At 38.4% G+C, this 24,354-nt stretch overlaps 1 protein-coding gene across 1 annotated transcript; it reads right to left on the reverse strand.

The window, feature by feature from the left end:
* On the reverse strand, positions 1 to 774 carry LOC116117649 (beta-adaptin-like protein C). The gene is made up of 2 exons (XM_031403673.1): positions 669 to 774; positions 1 to 327 (listed from the first exon to the last, which is right to left on the reverse strand). The coding sequence occupies exons 1-2, from the start codon at positions 690 to 692 to the stop codon at positions 1 to 3; spliced, it is 351 nt and encodes a 116-aa protein (XP_031259533.1). The 5' UTR covers positions 693 to 774.
* Positions 775 to 24,354: the final 23,580 nt, after the last annotated feature.

The raw sequence follows: 24,354 nt of genomic DNA on the forward strand, positions 1-24,354 counted from the left end.
TTAAAGAGTGTCATTGAAAATGGTACTGATGTGCAGTGTGATATAGAATGTGATGTGATTTCCCATTTCGCACTCCACGTGATTTGGAGTCTTGATCGCACACTTGGGGCCAGGAATTCTGACAACTGTGGTTAGTTCTATCAAGAAGGTTATACCACGAGGGATCTTTGCAGAGAAGTAGAACGCATCCTGGTTTGCATGCTTGCGCTTTGCTATGAAGAACATGTTCGATGCAGCCAGCCGATCTAGGGTTGCTTCAACATTGCTCACTACAATCCCTGGAAGGTCCTTCAACACCTCGTTGGAATCAGGAAGGGACCTCCATGTCTGCATAGTGAGAAGGATACACTCAAAAAGTATGAGCATCAAGTTTCAACTGCTCGAATTGTCATTGTCAATTTAAATTAGTGGCAAAATTTTCTTTTCACAAAAAGTTACAAAAACTATGCAAGATGCTTCATTTATTCTTCACTCAATTTTAGCTCCTAAAACAGAGGTGCAATTACAATATTCATGAATTTCATAATTCATAAGATGATATTAAAGTTTCGACATTGCATAAGTTGATTCCCACTTTATCAAATCAGTGATCCTTGTGAAGGTTTATTATCATGTGAAGCTCCAACAAATTCTAAATGAACAAATAAACTATTGTTCGAATGTTTTACCTCAAGAAAGCTTGCTCTCTCCATTCGCCCATCCTCAGTGAAAAACACATGAACAGAGATCTTATCGTTGAAGTACCACACTTCACTGGTTGTTGATTATTTTTCACAGCAACCTGCAAAAGTGAGCTTGGAGCACCACCAGACATATTCTGGAATAATACCATAGGCAAAAATGTCCTGGCCGAAGTCCCCGGTTGCAATTGCGGAACCTGAAATACAAGAAATTAAAGCCCCATGATACATGAACCAATCTACTTTAATACCACAAATGTATTAACTACCTAAAGGGGTCTAGCAACTACAAGACCAAATGTGTTCTTATTTAACTAAATCACGAACCCATCAAGGGGAATGCGAGTGTTGTTCTCAAACAGCATGTTGTATAATACTTGACCATCCTGATGTGATAACTGTGCGCTGATTTGCAAACCCTGGCCAGTTGATGCAGGAAGTAGAACAAGAAGAGGAGCGCTACAATCAAGGACAAAGATTCAGCTTAGAACAATAGCATGCAATGAAAATGATACAAATAGTCAAATTACTCTGCATCACAAATAAAAGACAAGTAACACAATTCGCTCATATCACACTTACACAAGTGCAGGTTTAGGCTGGTCAACTGGAACAATCGCACGATTATCTAGGCCTCTCAGATCACTTAATAAATCAGGCACTGGAGCAGCAGGTGCAGGAGCAGCTGGAGGAGGTGCTGGTTGCCTTCCTGCAGGATATGGGGCACTTCTGGAACTAGTTTGCGGTGATGCTCCTCCATCGACAACATGAGTAGGCGTATCTGAATACCCAGCATCAGTACCATTAGGGTAGTCATCATCTTCTGTTTTTGGAGCTGTGCTCTTCAACGGCTTACAAAAGCTTCTGGCGGTTTGTGATACACAGAAGACAACGTAGCAATGTTGGCAAGAAGTTCATCAAGAAGAGAAGAATCAAGTTGGTTTGAATCATCAGTGATCACAGGCTTCTCAGCTAACACAACATCCTTAGCTGCCTGAGAAGTAAAAAATCAGGCTCGTCACATTTACAGCTGATAAACAATGGCCTTAAAATTCCATTCTAGATGCATATATGCAAACAAAGATCCTAAAGACCCAAAGGTTTCAACACGGTAATTGTACCAATTATAGACACCTTTCCTCCAAGGGTTTGGCATGACTAGATCCGTGTGAAAAAAACACTTCAAAATTTGACACAAATAAGATGGATAAAGATATTGTTGGGTTGGATAATTTACTCTCTAGAGGTTGTTGGGAAATTCTACAATGCATGGCTGATAATGAAGACTGGCACAACTGATATGCACTTTTACAGTCCTCCCCAAATTAATAATAATAAAAAATAGAATAAAAGGCAGAGAGTGTAATGCCAATGCGTTCATATTCAAGCATATCTGGTGCTATTGAATTTGAACCGATACAAAAAGAAACTTGACACTGATTTGAGTAAATCCACACCTAGGATCAGTTGACAAAAGACGCCGATACGTATAGCAACTGAGTCGAACTCGATACCTCAAACTCGATCAGGCTTGAACTCGAACTCGTTATCTTAGCAACCGAGTTAAGTTCGAGTAAGTTTCTACTATGATAACGTTAACAATACGGTAAGCTTTTACCCTCTATTTTCGTTTTGGTTGGCTTTGTATCAACAACTACACAAGTTCCGAAGGGGCAATAAGTTTGGGTTGGTTAGTGCCTTGTAAGGATATTATCGTCTCTTCATATTGTTTAAAATTTTATATATTTGCCTATAAATAACACTTCCCCCTGAAACTCATAAATCTTTCTCGAACTCCTCAAAAACTCAAATGGAATCCACGGAGAAGAAATCTAATCACCACAAACAAGATATTGGACATGGTATCTTCGATCTTAAATTTCAACTTCATCTCAGAATTTCACTTAATCAATAATGTTTGTTGATGTTTCTGATTTTATATATTTCTTCAGGTGATAAAGGGTCGACCTAGCAAGAAAACTAAATTTACTAATAAGGTTCTTATTTCTTCTCATTTTACAATTTTCTCAATTTTCTTATGGATATCTTACAGTTCAGTTCTTAAAGAATCAAGCAATTTGTGCAGGAGGATCCCTCCAAATTTGTTGAAGACGATGACGCCTATTACAATGAAGATGGGGATGATCTTCGCGATGGTAATTTTTTTTTTTATATATTTATTATTATTTTTAATATTTTGAGATTTCTTTGTTTGGCATAATTAATTGGTGAAATGTTAAAAATTAAAGGTGAGAAAGAAGAGAAAAAACGTGAATTTAGTAAATTAGAACTAAAACCCGATCACCCTAATCGGCCACTGTGGGCTTGTGCTGATGGACGAATATTTCTTGAAACATTCTCTCCTTTATACAAACAAGCTTACGATTTTCTCATCGCAATAGCTGAGCCTGTTTGCAGGTACCATTTTTATATTTTTAATTTTTTTTTTACATTTGGTGTAGTTTAGTAAGTTTTGTTATGTAATTAATAATTTTGATTTGTAATATTGTAGGCCTGAATCTATGCACGAGTACAATTTGACTCCACATTCACTGTATGCGGCAGTGTCTGTGGGACTCGAGACTGAGACTATCATTTTTTTTTAACAACCCCACCCGATACTACAAAACTCACACTCGAACAAAAAATTTAAACGCATCGCCATCAAAAATAGATCTGCCATCTACAGTTTCTTAAAAAGCAGAAGTGCAGAACACAACCACGAAAATCAAAGTCCAACTAAGAGATCAAATTAAATAAAAGAGTGATGGTACCTTGTACTGCGAATTTAACTCTTCTTTCAGTTCAAGGATTTCTCCCTTTTTTGTTGTGGAAAAATACTTTGAATCATGACCGCTCATCTTTGCTCCTCGCTTCTCTGAGGTATCTTCTTTCAGTCTTCGACAACGTCCAGGTCAACGATGTTCAGTCTTCAACGATGAACATCTAAAATGATCTCTAAATGGTGAGTGGCCGAGATAAAAATTGGTTCAGCAAGTATATTTGGGGTCGCGTTTGTTGTTGGGCTTAGCCCGAGATTGAGCCCAATACAGCCCATTCTTAACGAACTTTGAAATCTGTAATCATATAAACATCTCCCGAGAAATTCCATAACGATCTTCTATGGTTTGTTTTCTCTTCAAGCTATCCAAATTATGTTTATAGCAATTCACATGAAGATAAGGTAAAAACAATTTTAAAATCTTCGTAATAAAATATGTAAAGGTACAATTGGTATAACTAGTGTTATAATTGAAGTACATTGTGTCACTATCAAAAGATTTTTTATTTATTTATTATTATTATTATTATTATTTAACCAATAGAGGTGTTCAAAAAAATATAAAAACCGAACCGAACCGATTTTTTGGTTATCGTTAGTTTCGATTCAAAGAAATAAAAAATAGATTTTTCGGTTTGGTATCGGTTTACAAGAATATGTGAACGGTTAATTGAAACCGGTTTATTATACAAATATTAAATTAAAATATAAAATAAAAAAAATATGATTTATTATAAAAACATTAAATTAAAAAATATATAAAATATTAAATATGAAATTAAAAACGGTTCAAAACTGGTTTTCCCTTTAACTTGTTTAGTTTCAGTTCAAGAAAATTCCTGAGCTGAAAAATCAGTTCGGTTCACAAAATCGATTAACCAGTTTTGAACACCCCTAGTAATCGGGATATCCGGGCTAGCTTGCACATACCTCAACTAATCCCTGGCTTGGACACCCTTCAATTAATCCCTAGCCTAATGGGTTAGGTAAGTCACAAATGTGGTAGATAACGACTTTGTGTGACTTGAATACAAGACCTTTGGGCAATAATGCTACAGACACTGGGATTTTTGCACCGAAATATTGTACCGGCCTACATGTAACACGCCTCTGATTTTTTTAACAATTTTTTTCGAGTGAACGGCCGTCCATCAAATTTGGATGGCCGTTCACTCACATGGACGCCCGTCCATATTATATGGACGGGGGTCCATATACCAGGGATGGGCGTCCTCATTTAATGGACGCCCGTCCATAAGTAAAATGAAATAATTTTTTTTTTATAAAAATTAGGGACGGCTGTTCATATGTTATGGACGGCCGTCCCTTAATTTTAGACAGGCGTCCGCAAATAAGGGACGCCCATCCTTAACCAAAATATAAAAAAAAAAAAAAAAAAAAAATTTGGGGACGGCTGTCCCTTACATTTGGACAGGCGTCCATACTTTTAAAAAAAAAAAAAACACTTTCTTCGCTCTTCTTCTTCTTCTTCTTCTTCTTCGCTCCACTCCATCCCTGTAACACCTCAAATCCATTTTGCAGCAATCCTAATCCTCCCACTGAATTACAACATAAACAAAACAAAAATACAGATGAAACAGACTACAAGAGACAGACTGAAGTTCACTGTAAGTTTAAAACATTTTCAACTAAGAAGAACAACTTTAAAGTCTTTGTCTTCCCATTTGCCCATAATTGCCAAAAGACAAGAAGAAGAAAGATACAGAGAGATTAAGAGAAAGTTGTGAACTTTATATTTATATATTTTTTATTATTTTGATGACGTTTATTCTTATGAGATTCTGTTCTTTCTGATCTTTATTTCATAGAATTTGATTCTTATTCAGCTTTCATTTCAGAGAAAAAGTGTTTATTTGCAAATCTATTTGGAGCTCTTCGCTTATGGGTTTTTCTTCTATTGGGGTAAGTTTTTCTGATTCTAATTATGGGTTCCTCCCACTGAATTACAGCATAAACAAAACAAAAATAACCTTTAGTGGATTTGAGGTGTTATAGGGATGGAGTAGAGCGAAGAAGAAGAAGAAGAGCGAAGAAGGTGTTTTTTTTTTTGAAAGTATGGACGGGCGTCCATTAGGAATAGACGCCCGTCCAAACGTAAGGGACGGTCGTCCCCAATTTTTTTTTTTTTCATATTTTGGTTAAGGATGGACGTCCCTTATTTGCGGATGCCCGTCCAAAATTAAGGGATAGCCGTCCATAACGGATGAACGGCCGTCCCTAATTTTTATAAAAAAAATTTATTTTATTTTACTTATGGAATATGGACCCCCGTCCATATAATATGGACGGATGTCCATGGAGTGAACGGCCGTCCAATAGAAAAAAATTGTTAAAAAAATCAGAGGCATGTTACACGTAGGCCGGTATAATATTTCGGTGCAAAAATCCTGGTGTCCGTAGCATTATTGGACCTTTGGGTAACCCACAATCTTGTCATGTGCTAACAAAGCAAGTGGTTCCCATCAAAAGATGTTACTGCCTTTTTTTTTTTTTTTTTTTTTTTTTTAATGACTAGGGATATTCGGGCTAACTTATGCACACCTCAACTAATTTCTCGAGACCCTGAAATTGTCGATTGAGTAATTCAGTTAAACCCCCAAGACCTTGGAAACTGTCAGTTGGGTAACTCAATTAATCTCTCGGGGCTTTGGAACTATCGATAGGGTAAGAGCCCTATTGGCCACCTCTATTAACGTCTGAAAAAACTTGAACTCATAAACTCATAGAACTTTTACCATCTGATCACCCAGTGGTGGTTGACGTTGCTTCCTAACAACTTAAAATTAACCAACATTCTTCCATGTTGTTTCTACTATGATATTAGAGCATCTCTAATTGTGCTCTTTATTTTAAAAAGTATATTTCATATAAATAAAAAGCATCTTCATTAATTTTTAAATATAAAGAATAAATTTTTTATTCAAATTCAATAGACTCTTTAAATTTTAAAAGAGAGAATATGTTTTTTCAAGAAAAAACCTTAATAGGAGAGATAAATTATAAATAAAATGCATAAAAACTTGTAATTTATTATTTAAAATTAGGATAGATAGTGAAATTTGACTCTCTAAATGTAGAGAGTCAAATTCACTCTTTAATTTATATTTAAAGAATAAGAAGTCTATTGGACTCTTGTTTCTATGGATAAACTCTTTATAATAAAGAGTTTGAGTTATATAAAAAGTCTTTTGGAGATGCTCTTATGGGGCGTTTGGTTGGGGGTAATGTGGAATTACTAGAGTTATGTCATCTTATATTACTTAATTACCACACTTGTTTGTCAAGTAATATAAGATTCTGATAATCTTCGAATACTAATAGTAGTTACTGTTGGTAATATTGGAGGTAATCTGATTATCTCCATTTTTTTAGGTATTCTAAGATTACCAGAGTAATCTTTTTTTGTTACAATTTTATCCCTTATTAACAAAATTTTAGGACAATAATGCCCTTAATTTTAAATTTATTTACATGAATATGACTTTGACTATTTCACCCTAATTAATTAACTTTTTGAACAAAATTATCCTTGAATTCGAAATAAATTGCAGCCCACCCAAGCCACCACCCCCACCACCTGTCGTCGCCTTCCGCCGGCAACCACAGCCGCGGCTAGCGACCGTCGCAGTCGGAACGGCCCATGGAAGACTGAAAATGGCCATCGTGCGTCGATATGGCCATTTCTGGCCGAAAATGGCCAGATTGTGCCAAATCTGGCCATTGACGACTAAATCTAATATGGTCGTCAAAGGCCATATTCAACATCGATATGGTCGTCAACGGCCAGATTTGTCATGTCTAGCCAGATCTTTGGCCGGAAATGGCCATACGATGCACAAAAGCTATTTCTTGCCTTCTGTGCGTCGTTAGGTTGCTGACTGTCGATGGCTTGCGATGGTTGTCGACGACCGGCAGTGGTTGGGTTGGTGGGGGTGCTTTGTTGATTTTTCAAACTTTTATTATAGGGTTGCTTTTGCTAAGTTTTTAAATGCAGAAGGGGTTATAATAATCCAAATAATAATCAATATTAAAAAATAATGTAATGATAATATTTAATTAGAGGACAATTTAGTAATTTAAATAACATACCTACCAATTTGTTCCTCCCAACTAAATATGTTAATATAACATACCCACCAATTAACCAAACATATTGTCCTAAAGATTCTCATGGGGCATTTGGTGGGGGGTTATTTGGGATTACTGGGGTTAAGTCATTTTATATTACTTGATTACCATGTTTGGTTGTCAAGTAATATAAGATACCGGTAATCTTCAAATACCAATAGTGGTTACTATTGGTAATATTGGAGGTAATCTGATTACCTCCATTTTCTTAGGTATTCTAAGATTACTAGGGTTATCTTTTTTTTTTTGTTACAATTCTATCCCTTATTAATAAAATTTTAGGACAATAATGCCCTTATTTTTGAATTTATTTACATGAATATGACTTTTACTATTTCACCCCAATGAATTAACATTTTGGACAGAATTACCCTTAAATTCAAAACAAATTACAGGCCACCACCCACACCCACCTGTCGCCGGCAACCACCACAGCTGAAACGGCGAATGAAAGGCCGAAAATTGCCACCATGTGCTGATATGGCCATTTTCGATAAGATTTATCACGTCTAGCCATTTCGGCCAGATCTCTGGCCGGAAATAGCCATACGACGCACGAAGGTCATTTCCTGCCTTTCGTGCGCTGTTAGGTTGTCGACAACCATCGCAGGTCACCGGCAACCATCGCAGGGCGTGGAAATAAGGTTGCAACTTTCTGAAAGCAATTAGTAGGGCATAAGCCAATCGCTCTATTTTCGGATACCGCATCTCGGCATCCAGTAAACGCTTGCTCGCGTAATAAACTGGCCATTGAACCTTGTTCTCTTCTCGAACTAAAGCCGCACTGACCACGTACTGAGAGAAGGACAAATACAAGTGGAGAATTTCTTGTGGGAGAGGCTTGGACAAAAGAGGTGGCTTTCCGAGGTGCTTTGAAATGCTTGTCACTTGGGGGTCCACTCAAACTTCTTATTGGCCCTGAGTATATTGAAGAATGGCAAGCAGCGATCTGTTGCCCTCAATATGAAGCGACTGAATGCCGCTATTCGCCCATTGAGGCTCTGAACCTGCTTTCGGTTGGTCGGGCTTTTCATATCGAGGAGAGCTTGGATTTTCTCAAGGTTGATCTCTATTCCCTTTTGGTTAACCATGTATCCCAGAAATTTTCCTGAGGAGACTACAAATGAGCATTTGAGAGGATTGAGCTTCATTATGTACTTTCGGAGTATGCCGAACATCTCAGCGAGATATGCTATGTAATCATAAGTGACATGTGATTTAACCAGCATGTCATCGACATAGACTTCCATCGACTTTCTGATCTGCTTGAAAAACATCCGGTTAACCAGTCGCTGGCAAGTTGCCCCAACATTTTTTAGGCCAAAGGGCATAACCCTGTAACAATACAGCCCCCGATCTATAACAAAGGAGGTATGCTCTTCGTCCGATGCATACATCAGAATCTGATTGTATCCCGAGTACGCGTCCACAAAACTCAGCAGCTCGTGCCCGGAGGTGGCATCAACGAGTTGGTCAATCCTTGGCAAGGAAAAGTTATCTTTTGGACATGCTTTGTTAAGGTCGGTGAAGTCAACGCAGGTCCGTCATTTGCCATTGGGCTTCTTTACCATAATCGGGTTGGCAACCCAGCTCGGGTAGAGCCCTTCCCGGATGGATCCATTCTGAAAGAGGTTATCTATCTCATCCTTTAAGGCAGTATATCGCTCTGGATCCATCGCTCTTCTCTTTTGGCGAACCGGTCTGACCTCACTATTGATGTTCAAGGCATGGCAAAGATGTTCAGGCTGATCCCGGCCATGTTGGCATGCGTCCATGCGAACACATCGATATTTTCTCTGAGGAAGCTGGTCAGGTCGCTAGCGAGCTGGGGGTTGAGATTGCTTCCAATCCTTAACACTAGGCTTGACTCGGCTCAGCTCGCTCTGGTCGACTGACACTTCAGATAAGTCCTCAACGGGTCCACTGGAAGGGCATTCTTGGATACATGGATCCATATTATCCTCGGCTAGGCCAGGTTGTGGTTCGATTCGGCTGACCGTCATTGCCTGTTTGGGAATGCCATGTGGACTGCCTTTTCCTTTCACGTCGTCTGCACTACCCTTATATAGCAGTCGCCAGATGTGCGTTGAGATCCGCTAACTTCCTCTATCCCTGTCGGGGTGGGAAACTTCATCTTGAGATGGTAAATCGAAGTGACCGCTTTGAAGTTTCTTAATAGAGGTCGTCCTAGGATGCCATTGAAAGCGGACGGGCAGTCCACTACTTTATGGACTCAATGTGACCGGGAGTGAGATCGTCCCCTTAGGGATCAGGTGATCTTCGGTGAAACCATATAAAGGGATGGAGGCAGGCTTCAGGTCGGCCTCATCCAGTTTCATTCTCTCAAAAGCCCGCTGGAACAAGATGTTCACAATGCTTCTATTATCCACTAATATTCTGTGGACGTCGCAACGCTCGCATTGTTATGGGGATGATGCAATCGTGCTGTATCTTTTTTGAAAAAGGTGATTTTCTCCTCTCTGCAAACCTTAGATGGTCACAGCGTCGTGTTCATTACACGGATAGGGTCGTGATGGGCTGCGCGAGCATACCTTTCTTGGGCATCTCGCGAATTCCCTCCGAGGTGTGGTCCCTCAAAGATTATCCCTATGCTGCAGATACCCTTATGACCATGACGCTTCTTACCCGATTCCTCTTGATTTTTCTCCCGCATGGGGGTAGAGTCATCAACGTTTTCTTTGAAATACCCCTGCTTAATGAGGTCCTCAACTGCTTGCTTGAGTGCTTGACACTCATCGGTGTGATGCCTATTGTCCTGATGATAGCGATAATATCTTTTACTGTTTCTGGGTAAAGGGGAACCTTTCATGGGCTCAGGCTCCCTAAGCAGTCCAACCTCTTCTGACTTGTCAAGAATAACAGAGACTGATGCATTCAGAGGGGTGTATTGACTCTTATCGCGATCGCGACGAGGAACTAGAGCATAAGATTTCTTGGGCTCATATCGCTGCTTCTTTCCTTTCCGCTGATTGTCATTGGCCCACCGATAATCAACCCTCCTATTTTCCCCCCAACTAGGTGCACTGCCCGAAGGGCCGGGGTCGTGGTGGTTGAGCGTCGCCACAGAGTTTTCAATATAGAGGTATTTTTCTGTAAGGCTGTATAAGCAGGTGAGGGAAACATCGTCCTCCGATTGCGGCTCTTTCCAGAGATCTGTCTGTGGACAAACTCCCGCGATGATGACAGTTCGCACAAACTCTTCGGGAGTGTGAACTACTTTATAAAGCTCCCTGTGGAACCTGTCGCTATAAGATTGGAGGGATTCATCCCTCTCTTGCCTTATGTTGCTGAGGTAGCTCAAGGGCATAAAGAACTTCTTGTTTGCTTGGAAGTGTCTCAGAAATGTCGAGCTCATCTGACGCCACGAACTGACTGATCCAGCTAGGAGCGACCTGAACCATCGATTGACATGTGAAATTAGAGTTCCTACCTGGCAACGACATTTTGCCAAGTCAGAGACTTGGTGGAGTTCTATCAAGTCGTTGAATTCGTACAGATGATCCTGCGGATCAAAATTTCCAAAGAATGCTTGTATATCGGGCATTCTGAATCTGGGAAGGAGAGGGGCGGCTAACACAACCGGAGAAAAGGGAGACGTCTCTATGACCTGCCTTTGCTCATCTCGCTGAGCCTTTAGCTGATCTAGGGCTCATTGTAGCTCCTCAATTTGAGGTAGCAGCACTACTTAGGGATCACTTTCTGCAATGTGGGTTCGACCCTCACAGTTGCAGTTGAGGAAAGACCGTAGGTCAGATTCCTTTGTGCCTCGGCCGACAGTTCTGGTCAATCTCGACACATGCTAGCTAGAGTCGTGTGATGGCGTTGCATGGTTTGGGGAACCTTCCCGACCTCCGCGGTGGTATGAACTGACCCGTAGACGGTGGGAACTTCCCGCACGATGACGATCAGAGTTGTCATTTTGGCGAGAATGGGAATCTCCCCGACTTGCGCTTTTGTGGGAGTGCTCGCGCGACGTGTGATAATCCATAGATTATACAGTTTTCATTAGACTTTTTAATCGGATTTCAGGTACTTTCTGGTGCATTTTGACCTGAATTGTTGCTTAATTCTTTACATTTCGTGTTTCAGGTTAGAATGAACATTTTGAGCAAATAAGGACAAAATTGAAAATTTTTTACTCAGAAGTTAGCGGATCTCAGAAGTTATGAGAATTCTGAAGCAGGATAAAGCACGATGAGGCTTGTTCCAAAGAGAGAACGCCGAGAATCGAAAAATCAAGTGAAGATGCAAGCAGAGTGGCAGTTCTGTAATTTCAGAACTTTTCAAGAAGCTTCGCCACGACGAAGATTTCTTCTTCGCCGCGGCGAAATGAGCCAGTCACGCTCCAGATCTGTTTGGTTCTTCGCCGCGGTGAGGTTTCTTCTTTGCCGCGGCGACAGTCGCAATTTCTAGTTTTGTAAAATGCACAATTTTACTTTGTGAGTGTTTTTCTTAGAAATTTAGGGCGAGGTATAAAAGAAACACTTAACCTTTTTGCCCAGGGTCGTCCAGGAAGTAGGGTTAGCAACTTTTGCATTGTTTTTGAGTTAGCTTGGAGAGATTGATCGATTTGAAGGGTGAAGATTGGATTTTGAACCAAAAGATTCATCATTTGGGGAGATTTCTTGTCCTCTCTCTTACTTTTCGTTATGTTGAACTTGACTATTATCGTTTTTCTTAATTGTAGTGTTAATTTAGCTATGAACTAACCCACTTTGGGTTAAGGTTTTGATTGTAATTTGGATTTCTAATGGGTTAATTTATTGATCATGTTATGTTCATATAACTATGTTTTGATTGTTTGTTTGCTCTGAGTTTTAATGCTTTATGTGATGAACATGATGAGATTGAGAAATGAATCATGTTAGGCTTCTTGGGTAATCACCATTATAGTATTGGATGTTAGAGATAGATTCAAGAATTAATGAAATCATTGTAGGATTCTTATGCTAAATGAGTTTGGATTTGTTAACCTTCAAATTGTTGGGTGCGGAAGGTTAAAAAGGAAGAATAGGAAAACATAGCCTGAGGAGGTATGTTTAACACCTTAGTGAGTTCGGTTTACAATCAATTCATATGAATGTGAATGTAGTGTAATTTTTAGGTTTAACCCATAAAATCCGAATGAAGTCAAAACCCTACCCGTTTTACTTGAATTGATTATCTGTGTTTTTCATCTTGCATTCTTAGTTAAATTTTAGTTTAAAATTTATTGTTCAGTTTAATTAAAATTGCTCCCATTATCCAAAGAAGTCGATTGCTCCAACTTGAGAATAGTAGAATACTTGGTGATTAGCTAACAATCCTCGTGGGAACGATACTCTATTCATCATTATATTACTTGTGCGATTAGTATACTTGCTACATATTGCATGTTGTAGGAAACACGCATCAACGTGGCACGGGACGGCTCAAGTCGCGACATGTCACTAAGCCTTAACGCCACGGGTATTCTACCCGGGGCGCAATCGGTGTTCGTTGGCCCCTCGGAGCCTCTAGGCCCGTTGTGCGCCACTTGCTTTCCCTTTCTTTGACGCGTTACAGTGCGCGCGGCATGGGCTGTTGCCCTTTTTCGCGCTTTCATGTGACCTGCAGGCATTTTTGGCGGTGACACCGCCTCATTCGATTCGGGTGGCACGACCCGATCTAACCGATCCAACCTTTGGTTGACCGTTTGGAAAGTATTGTTGAACCTCTCTAGGTAGCTCATGATGGTTGGGTCAAGCTGTGAGCTTGAAGGGATATCCCCCACGGTATTTTGTGGGATTGAAGGCATCTCGGGAGAAATGTCCTCTTATACCTGGGGGATCTCCTCATCACCGTGATTGGTTTGCTCAAATTCAAATCAGCGAGCCATTTGCTATCGTGGGACTGATTAGTTAAAGATTCTCCTGATGAAGAACAAGTACTAAATCATGCCCTCCTTCTAGCGTCAAACTGTTGATGCTTGATTTTGACACCAACTAATCACACGTGGGAAATGTTGAGTTGACTTAGAAGACACGTGTATATGGGGGTATTAGATTGAGTAAGAGATGAAGAACAATGTTTAAAGTTGTTCAGATGGTTTAAACAAACGAATCCTATGTCTACTGATATTGTATTGATATGTAAGATCAAGTTGCGTATAGCGAGCTGATTTATAGCCTTGATAGTACAAGAGAGAGAGAGAGAGAGAGAGAGAGAGAGAGAATATGCTATTCTTAGAGTGAAATTAGCTAATCCCACAAACGGGAGAAGAGCCCTCTATTTATAGTGGGATGAATTGAGATAATGATTACTGAATCTGTGAGTGGGTCCGATTGTCGTTTAAATCCTTCTCTGTGTCCCGTTGCTCACCTACTCGAGTGATTTCCTCAATTTGTGTAGGGATTGGACACGTGGAACATCTCCAGCCTTTCGCCATTCTGGCGCATACCCACTACACTAGCAGGAGCATGCCGCTCACGTCAGCATGCAATGTGGTTGCGTTTGAATGGCTGCAGAACCTAACTAAACTCTGACCGCCTATGCTGATAAGGCTCGGCGTCAGCCCTACTTTTTCAAGCATAACACACCTCAATTAATCTTCTGACCTAGACACCCTTTAATTAATTATTGATCCAATGGGTCAGATAAGTCACAAATGTGGTTGATGGTTATTTTGTATGACTTGAATACAAGACCTCTGGGTAAAACCAAATGGTTCCCATCAAAAGATGTTGCTTTTTTTTTTTTTTTTTTTAAATCACCGGGGGTATTCAAGCTAGCCATGTACCTTAACTAATTCTTGAGGCCTTGGAATTGTTGATAAGGTAATTCAACTAATCCTCCGAGGCCTTGAAACTGCTGACTAGGTAACTTAACTAATCTCCTAGAGCCTTAGAACTGTTGACAAGGTAAGAGCCCTAATGACTATCACTATTAGTGCCTTGAGAAACTTGAACTCATAAGTTTATAGAATTTATTTTGGCTCTTTTACCATCAAGTCACCCAGTGGTGATTGATGTTGCTTCTCAACAACTGAAAATTAACCAACATTCTTCCACGTGGTTTCTACCCTGATAACATGAACAATTGGATAAGCTTTTCTACTTCCCTCCATTTTCGCTTTGGTTGGCTGTGTCCATAAGACTATAACTATACAAGTTCCTAAGGCCCAATAAATGTGGGTCGATTAGTGGCCTTGTAAGGATATTATTGTCTTTTCACATTGTTTGAAATTTTATTTGCCTATAAATAACACTTCGTCCCCCAGACACTGATTCACGAACTCCTCAAAACACTACAACAACATACACATATAGCTACAAAAATTAGTTACAGAAAGGAAAACTATAACAAATACATATTTACAACTATAAAAGTCAATATTTATAGCTAACTGAAATAATTTTAGTGATAAGATTTTCTCTCTCGAAGCTAATATTCATCTCTTGCTTTGACTTATTAAAACCGTGGCAATAACTATTTATTTAGCTACAATGTTATTAGTTATGGTAAAACATTGTAGCTAATTAATATATTTAGCTATAGACATTTTATTTACATGACATATAGTATCATTTAGTATCATTATTAGCTACGAGTTTAATGATATAGCTATTATTTTTGCATTAGCTATAAAATATTGGAATTTGTAGCTAATTAATGTATTTAGCTATAAACATTTTATGTACATGACATATAGTATCATTATTAGCTACGAGTTTAACTATATAGCTATTAGTTTTGCATTACCTATAAAATATTGAAATTTGTAGCTATTTAAGGTATCGAGCTACACAAATTTTATTTTCATGGTAGTAACAAAATTATAGTATCATTATTAGCTGCTAGTTTAAATATATAGCTAGTATGTGTGTATTATCTATAAATTATTTGAACTTGTAACAAATAAAGAATGTGAAAATTAATTTGCTACAATTCTTATAGTATCTAGTTATATATATCCTAATTCATACTGTGAGTAATTATATATTTATTACTTATGAATTAAATAGTTATAGTCATAGTGTTAATTACACCTAAGGTCAATAATAAATTAGAACGTTCAACTAATAGCTAACTTAAAAGAACTTTTCAGCAAGCTCAGAGTGTGGGTTTTTAAAAAATAAAATTTCATTTTAAAGGATCTTCGAGGTTTTTGTTTTTTTATGATGATTTAAAGCTAACACTTCATGAAATATAGGTGATTTTAGGTATGAGATATGAGATATTATAAAAATTAGTAATGTTACATATTTGTATATATAGACTTGTATGTATGTTTTAGATGATGATGATAATGATGATGATAGCGTTAATAATACTATTAATATTTGAGAATGACAAATTTATTTATTGTTAATTATATATAAAAAATGCAAGAAAATAGAAAAAAACAAATTAAATCATATGAAATACAGTTAAAATTATAGAAGATATGATACAAATTAAATTATATAAAATACAACAAAATCACCTTTTTAAAAAAAATTTCATTGTTTAAGTTGGGGATTTATTTGCAAGTTCATTTTATGAATAAGAAATAAATAATTCATTACGGAGCTTAGCAATGGTAGGATTTAAGTGGCTCTCGTCTCCTTGTGATTTAATAAATTATTCTCAAGATATCAATTGCAATTGCTTTAAAGCACTTGTGATTTAATTTACAATATCTTTTCGTATTGTTTATAATAAGAATATAAGTTTGCTTATAAAAATTGAACTTAATTGAATCACATGAGACTATGGTTAGCTTGTGTAAAAACCTCACTATGTAAATATTATTTATCTTATTCATCACTTATAATTCAAATTATTTATCTTAAATATGTATAATTTAATTTTCTTCATCATAATTTATGTAATTTATATTTTAAATGTGAACAATTTAATAAATAATTTATATACATCATAAATTATAAGATTAATTAATAAGATACTTTGTTTAACCTTAGTTATGGTGGACCTTATTATTATTTAAATAGCTTAAGCCCATGGACCTTATTATTATTTAATTAGGTCAAGTCCATTAATTTAGGGGTGAGCATAAAATTAGGGTAGAATTGAAACCAACAGGTAGACGGGAAATCGGTTTCGGTTCCTACCCGGAATCGGCTTGCATAGGGTAAGTTTCGGTTCCCATTTTGTGGAACCGGTTGGTTTCAATTCCAGTTCCTATGGACTATGGGGCAGGAACCAAGAACAGGAATCGGAATCTGGGTATGATACCCTGCTAGGAACCGGGGTAAAAAAAGTATTCTTAAAAAATGGGGGGTTCTCTGTAATTTTTATTTTTACAAACCAAAAGTCAAAATACATAAAACAAAAATCTGAATCCGGGGTTTGTAATTTCGTGAATTGGGGAAGAAGGGAAAAAAAAGGTGAAGGTCGCCGCTCGTCGAAATCAAATCTCTGAGTCTCCCAGAAGCCAAAGGTCGCCGATTCACTTCCTACCTATCAGTCTTCAACTTTGTACGCCCGTTGTTTCTCATTCGAGTGGTTAGACTTCTGGTTTTGGGTTCAATTCTTCTTTGATATTAGGTGATAAAATGAATGGCTTAATATGAACTATAAAGTGTTATCTATTAGCTTTTCTAAAATACGAATTTTTTTTTTATGGTATTTGTCTTCTCCAGTCATGACACTTGCTTCTTCAAAATGAAATTCCTAAACAGGACTTCGTTCCAAGCAAATCACACGGTTTTGGTTAATCAAGTAAGTGAAATTAAGTTTTTCTTGTTTCCCTTCTTATCACAAAACTTTATCTCTAATTCCTTGAACCCTAACATAACAATACTCCCAATTGTTTTGAGAAGATTCATTTTTTTTTAACAACCACCACCCGATACTACAAAACCACCACTCGAACAAAAAATTTAAACGCATCGCCATCAAAAAGATCTGCCATCACAGTTTCTTAAAAAGCAGAAGTGCAGAACACAACCACAAAATCAAAGTCCAACAAGAGATCAAATAAATAAAAGAGTGATGGTACCTTGTACTGCGAATTTAACTCTTCTTTCAGTTCAAGGATTTCTCCCTTTTTTGTTGTGGAAAAATACTTTGTCATGACCGCTCATCTTTGCTCCTCGCTTCTCTGAGGTATCTTCTTTCAGTCTTCGACAACGTCCGGTCAACGATGTTCAGTCTCAACGATGAACATCTAAAATGATCTCTAAATGGTGAGTGGCCGAGATAAAAATTGGTTCAGCAAGTATATTGGGGGTCGCGTTGTTGTTGGGCTTAGCCCGAGATTGAGCCCAAACAGCCCATTCTTAACGAACTTTGAATCTGTAATCATATAACCATCTCCCGAGAAATTCCATAACGATCTTCTATGGTTTGTTTTCTCTTCAAGCTATCCAAATTAGTTTATAGCAATTCACATGAAGATAAGTAAAAACATTTTAAATCTTCGTAATAAAATATGTAAAGGTACAATTGGTATAACTAGTGTTATAATTGAAGTACATGTGTCACTATCAAAAGATTTTTTATTTTTTATTATTAATTATTATATTTACCAATAGAGGTGTTCAAAAAAATATAAAAACCGAACCGACCGATTTTTTGGTTATCGTTGTTTCGATTCAAAAATAAAAAAGATTTTTCGGTTTGGTATCGGTTTACAAAATATGTGAACGGTTAATTGAAACCGGTTTATTATACAATATTAAATTAAATATAAAATAAAAAAAATATGATTATAAAAAACATTAAATTAAAAATATATAAATATTAAATATGAAATTAAAAACGGTTCAAAACTGGTTTTCCCTTACTTGTTTAGTTTCAGTTCAAGAAAATTCCTGAGCTGAAAAATCAGTTCGGTTCACAAAATCGATTAACCGTTTTGAACACCCCTAGTAATCGGGATATCCGGGCTAGCTTGCACATACCTCAACATCCCTGGCTTGGACACCCTTCAATTAATCCCTAGCCTAATGGGTTAGGTAAGTCACAAATGTGGTAGATAACGACTTTGGTTACTTGAATACAGACCTTTGGGCAATAATGCTACAGACACTGGGATTTTTGCACCGAAATATTGTACCGGCCTACATGTACACGCCTCTGATTTTTTTAACAATTTTTTTCGAGTGAACGGCCGTCCATCAAATTGGGATGGCCGTTCACTCACATGGACGCCCGTCCTATTATTATGGACGGGTCCATATACCAGGGATGGGCGTCCTCATTTAATGGACGCCCGTCCATAAGTAAATGAAATAATTTTTTTTTTATAAAAATTAGGGACGGCTGTTCATATGTTATGGACGGCCGTCCCTTAATTTTAGACAGGCGTCCGCAAATAAGGGACGCCCATCCTTAACCAAATATGAAAAAAAAAAAAAAAAAAAAAAAATTTGGGGACGGCTGTCCCTTACATTTGGACAGGCGTCCATACTTTTAAAAAAAAAAAAAACCTTTCTTCGCTCTTCTTCTTCTTCTCTTCTCTTCTTCGCTCCACTCCATCCCTGTAACACCTCAAATCCATTTTGCAGCAATCCTAATCCTCCCACTGAATTACAACATAAACAAACACAAAACAAAAATACAGATGAAACAGACTACAAGAGACAGACTGAAGTTCACTGTAAGTTTAAAACATTTTCAACTAAGAAGAACAACTTTAAAGTCTTTGTCTTCCCATTTGCCCATAATTGCCAAAAGACAAGAGAAGAAAGATACAGAGAGATTAGAGAAAGTTGTGAACTTTATATTTATATATTTTTTATTATTTGATGACGTTTATTCTTATGAGATTCTGTTCTTTCTGATCTTTATTTCATAGAATTTGATTCTTATTCAGCTTTCATTTCAGAGAAAAAGTGTTTATTTGCAAATCTATTTGGAGCTCTTCGCTTATGGGTTTTTTCTTCTATGGGGTAAGTTTTTCTGATTCTAATTATGGGTCCTCCCACGAATTACAGCATAACAAAACAAAAATACCTTTAGTGGATTTGAGGTGTTATAGGGATGGAGTAGAGCGAAGAAGAAGAAGAAGAGCGAAGAAGGTGTTTTTTTTTTTTGAAAGTATGACGGGCGTCCATTAGGAATAGACCCCGCAAACGTAAGGGACGGTCGTCCCCAATTTTTTTTTTTTTTCATATTTTGGTTAAGGATGGACGTCCCTTATTTGCGGATGCCCGTCCAAAATTAGGGATAGCCGTCCATAACGGTGAACGGCCGTCCCTAATTTTTAAAAAAAATTTATTTTATTTTACTTATGGAATATGCCCCCCGTCCATATAATATGGACGGATGTCCATGGATTGAACGGCCGTCCAATAGAAAAAATTGTTAAAAAATCAGAGGCATGTTACACGTAGGCCGGTATAATATTTCGTGCAAAAATCCTGGTGTCCTTAGCATATTGACCTTTGGGTAACCCACAATCTTGTCATGTGCTAACAAAGCAAGTGGTTCCCATCAAAAGATGTTACTGCCTTTTTTTTTTTTTTTTTTTTTTTTTTTAATGACTAGGGATATTCGGGCTAACTTAGCACACCTCAACTAATTTCTCGAGACCCTGAAATTGTCGATTGAGTAATTCAGTTAAACCCCCAAGACCTTGGAAACTGTCAGTTGGTAACTCATTAATCTCTCGGGCTTTGAACTATCGATAGGGTAAGAGCCCTATTGGCCACCTCTATTAACGTCTGAAAAAACTTGAACTCTAAACTCAGAGACTTTTCCATCTGATCACCCAGTGGTGTTGACGTTGCTTCCTAACAACTTAAAATTAACCACATTCTTCCATGTTGTTTCTACTATGATATTAGAGCATCTCTAATTGTGCTCTTTATTTTAAAAAGTATATTTCATATAAAATAAAACATCTTCATTATTTTTATAAAGATAATTTTTATTCAAATTCAATAGACTCTTTAAATTTTAAAAGAGAATATGTTTTTTCAAGAAAAAACCTTAATAGGAGAGATAAATTATAAATAAAATGCATAAAAACTTGTATTATTATAAAATTAGGATAGATAGTGAAATTTGACTCTCTAAATGTAGAGAGTCAAATTCACTCTTTAATTTATATTAAAGAATAAGAAGTCTATTGGACTCTTGTTTCTATGGATAAACTCTTTATAATAAAGAGTTGAGTTATATAAAGTCTTTTGGAGATGCCTTTATGGGGCGTTTGTGTGGGGGTAATGTGGATTACTAGAGTTATGTCATCTTTATACTTAATTACCACACTTGTTTGTCAGTATATAATTCTGATAATCTTCGATACTATAGTAGTTACTGTTGGTAATATTGGAGGTAATCTGATTATCTCCATTTTTTTAGGTATTCTAATTACCAGAGTAATCTTTTTTTGTTACAATTTATCCCTTATTAACAAAATTTTAGGACAATAATGCCCTTAATTTTAAATTTATTTACTGAATATGACTTTGACTATTTCACCCTAATTAATTAACTTTTTGAACAAAATTATCCTTGAATTCGAAATAAATTGCAGCCCACCCAAGCCACCACCCCCACCACCTGTCGTCGCCTTCCGCCGCAACCACAGCGCGGCTACACCGTCGCAGTCGAACGGCCCATGGAAGACTGAAAATGGCCATCGTGCGTCGATATGGCCATTTCTGGCCGAAAATGGCCAGATTGTGCCAAATCTGGCCATTGACGACTAAATCTATATGGTCGTCAAAGCCATATTCAACATCGATATGGTCGTCAACGGCCAGATTTGTCATGTCTAGCAGATCTTTGGCCGGAAATGGCCATACGATGCACAAAACTATTCTTGCCTTCTGTGCGTCGTTAGGTTGCTGACTGTCGATGGCTTGCGATGGTTGTCGCGACCGCAGTGGTTGGGTTGGTGGGGTGCTTGGTTGATTTTTCAAACTTTTATTATAGGTTGCTTTTGCTAGTTTTTAAATGCAAAGGGGTTATAAATATCCATATAATCAATATTAAAAAATAATGTAATGATAATATTTAATTAGAGGCAATTTAGTAATTTAAATACCTACCTACAATTTTTTCCTCCCAACTAAATATGTTAATAACATACCCCACCATTAACCAAACATATTGTCCTAAAGATTCTCATGGGGCATTTGGTGGGGGGTTATTTGGGATTACTGGGTTAAGTCATTTATATTACTTGATTACCATGTTTGGTTGTCAAGTAATATAAGATACCGTAATCTTCAAATACCAATAGTGGTTACTATTGGTATATTGGAGGTAATCTGATTACCTCCATTTTCTAGGTATTCTAAGATTCTAGGGTTATCTTTTTTTTTTTGTTACAATTCTATCCCTTATTAATAAATTTTAGGACAATAATGCCCTTATTTTTGATTTATTTACATGAATATGACTTTTCTATTTCACCCAAGGAATTAACATTTTGGACAGAATTACCTTAAATTCAAAACAAATTACAGGCCACCACCCACACCCACCTGTCGCCGGCAACCACCACACTGAAACGGACGAATGAAGGCCGAAAATTGCCACCATGTGCTGATATGGCCATTTTCGATAAGATTTATCACGTCTAGCCATTCGGCCAGATCTCTGGCCGGAAATAGCCATACACGCACGAAGGTCATTTCCTGCCTTTCGTGCGCTGTTAGGTTGTCGACAACCTCGCAGGTCACCGGCAACCATCGCAGGCGTGGAAATAAGGTTGCAACTTTCTGAAGCAATTAGTAGGGCATAAGCCAATCGCTCTATTTTCGGATACCGCATCTCGGCATCCAGTAAACGCTTGCTCGCGTAATAAACTGGCCATTGAACCTTGTTCTCTTCTCGAACTAAAGCCGCACTGACCACGTACTGAGAGAAGGACAAATACAATGTGAGAATTTCTTGTGGAGAGGCTTGGACAAAGAGGTGGCTTTCCGAGTGCTTTGAAATGCTTGTCACTTGGGGTCCACTCAAACTTCTTATTGGCCCTGGTATATTGAAGAATGGCAAGCAGCGATCTGTTGCCCTCAATAGAAGCGACTGAATGCCGCTATTCGCCCATTGGCTCTGAACCTGCTTTCGTTGGTCGGCTTTCATATCGAGGAGAGCTTGGATTTTCTCAAGGTTGATCTCTATTCCCTTTTGGTTAACCATGTATCCCAGAAATTTTCCTGAGGAGACTACAAGAGCATTTGAGAGGATTGAGCTCTCTATGTACTTTCGGAGTTATGCCGAACATCTCAGCGAGATATGCTATGTAATCATAAGTGACATGTGATTTAACCAGCATGTCATCGACATAGACTTCCATCGACTTTCTGATCTGCTTGAAAAACATCCGTTAACCAGTCGCTGGCAAGTTTGCCCCACATTTTTAGGCCAAGGCAAACCCTGTAACAATACAGCCCCCGATCATAACAAAGAGGTATGCTCTTCGTCCGATGCATACATCGAATCTGATTGTATCCCGAGTACGCGTCCACAAAACTCAGCAGCTCGTGCCCGAGGTGGCATCAACAGTTGGTCAATCCTTGGCAAGGAAAAGTTATCTTTTGGACATGCTTTGTTAAGGTCGTGAAGTCAACGCAGGTCCGTCTTTGCCATTGGCTTCTTCTTTACCATAATCGGTTGCAACCCAGCTCGGGTAGAGCCCTTCCCGGATGATCCATTCTGAAAGAGGTTATCTATCTCATCCTTTAAGGCAGTATATCGCTCTGGATCCATCGCTCTCTCTCTTTGGCGAACCGGTCTGACCCACTATATGATGTTCAAGGCATGGCAAAGATGTTCAGGCTGATCCCGCCATGTTGGCGGCGTCCATGCGAACACTCGATATTTTCTCTGAGGAAGCTGGTCAGGTCGCTAGCGAGCTGGGGGTTGAGATTGCTTCCAACCTTAACACTAGGCTTGACTCGGCTCAGCTCGCTCTGGTCGACTGACACTTCAGATAAGTCCTCAACGGTCCACTGGAAGGGCATCTTGGATACATGGATCCATATTATCCTCGGCTAGGCCAGGTTGTGGTTCGATTCGGCTGACCTCATTGCCTGTTTGAATGCCATGTGGACTGCCTTTTCCTTTCACGTCGTCTGCACTACCCTTATATACAGTCGCCAGATGTGCGTTGAGATCCGCTAACTTCCTCTATCCCTGTCGGGTGGGAAACTTCATCTTAGATGGTAAATCGAAGTGACCGCTTTGAAGTTTCTTAATAGAGGTCGTCCTAGGATGCCATTGAAAGCGGACGGGCAGTCCACTACTTTATGGACCAATGTGACCGGGAGTGAATCGTCCCCTTAGGATCAGGTGATCTTCGGTGAAACCATATAAAGGATGGGCAGGCTTCAGGTCGGCCTCATCCAGTTTCATTCTCTCAAAAGCCCGCTGGAACAAGATGTTCACAATGCTTCTATTATCCACTAATATTCGGTGGACGTCGCAACCGCTCGCATTGTTGGGGGATGATGCAATCGTGCTGTATCTTTTTTGAAAAAGGTGATTTTCTCCCTCTGCAAACCTAGATGGTCCACGTCGTGTTCATTACACGGATAGGGTCGTGATGGGCGCGCGAGCATACCTTTCTTGGGCATCTCGCGAATTCCCGAGGTGTGGTCCCTCAAAGATTATCCCTATGCTGCAGAACCCTAGACCATGACGCTTCTTACCCGATTCCTCTTGATTTTTCTCCCGCATGGGGGTAGAGTCATCAACGTTTTCTTTGAAATACCCCTGCTTAATGAGGTCCTCAACTGCTTGCTTGAGTGCTTGACACTCATCGGTGTGATGCCTATTGTCCTGATGATAGCGATAATA

The sequence above is a fragment of the Pistacia vera genome, unplaced genomic scaffold (assembly GCF_008641045.1).
Source record: "Pistacia vera cultivar Batoury unplaced genomic scaffold, PisVer_v2 Contig82, whole genome shotgun sequence".
Taxonomy (NCBI): Eukaryota; Viridiplantae; Streptophyta; class Magnoliopsida; order Sapindales; family Anacardiaceae; genus Pistacia; species Pistacia vera.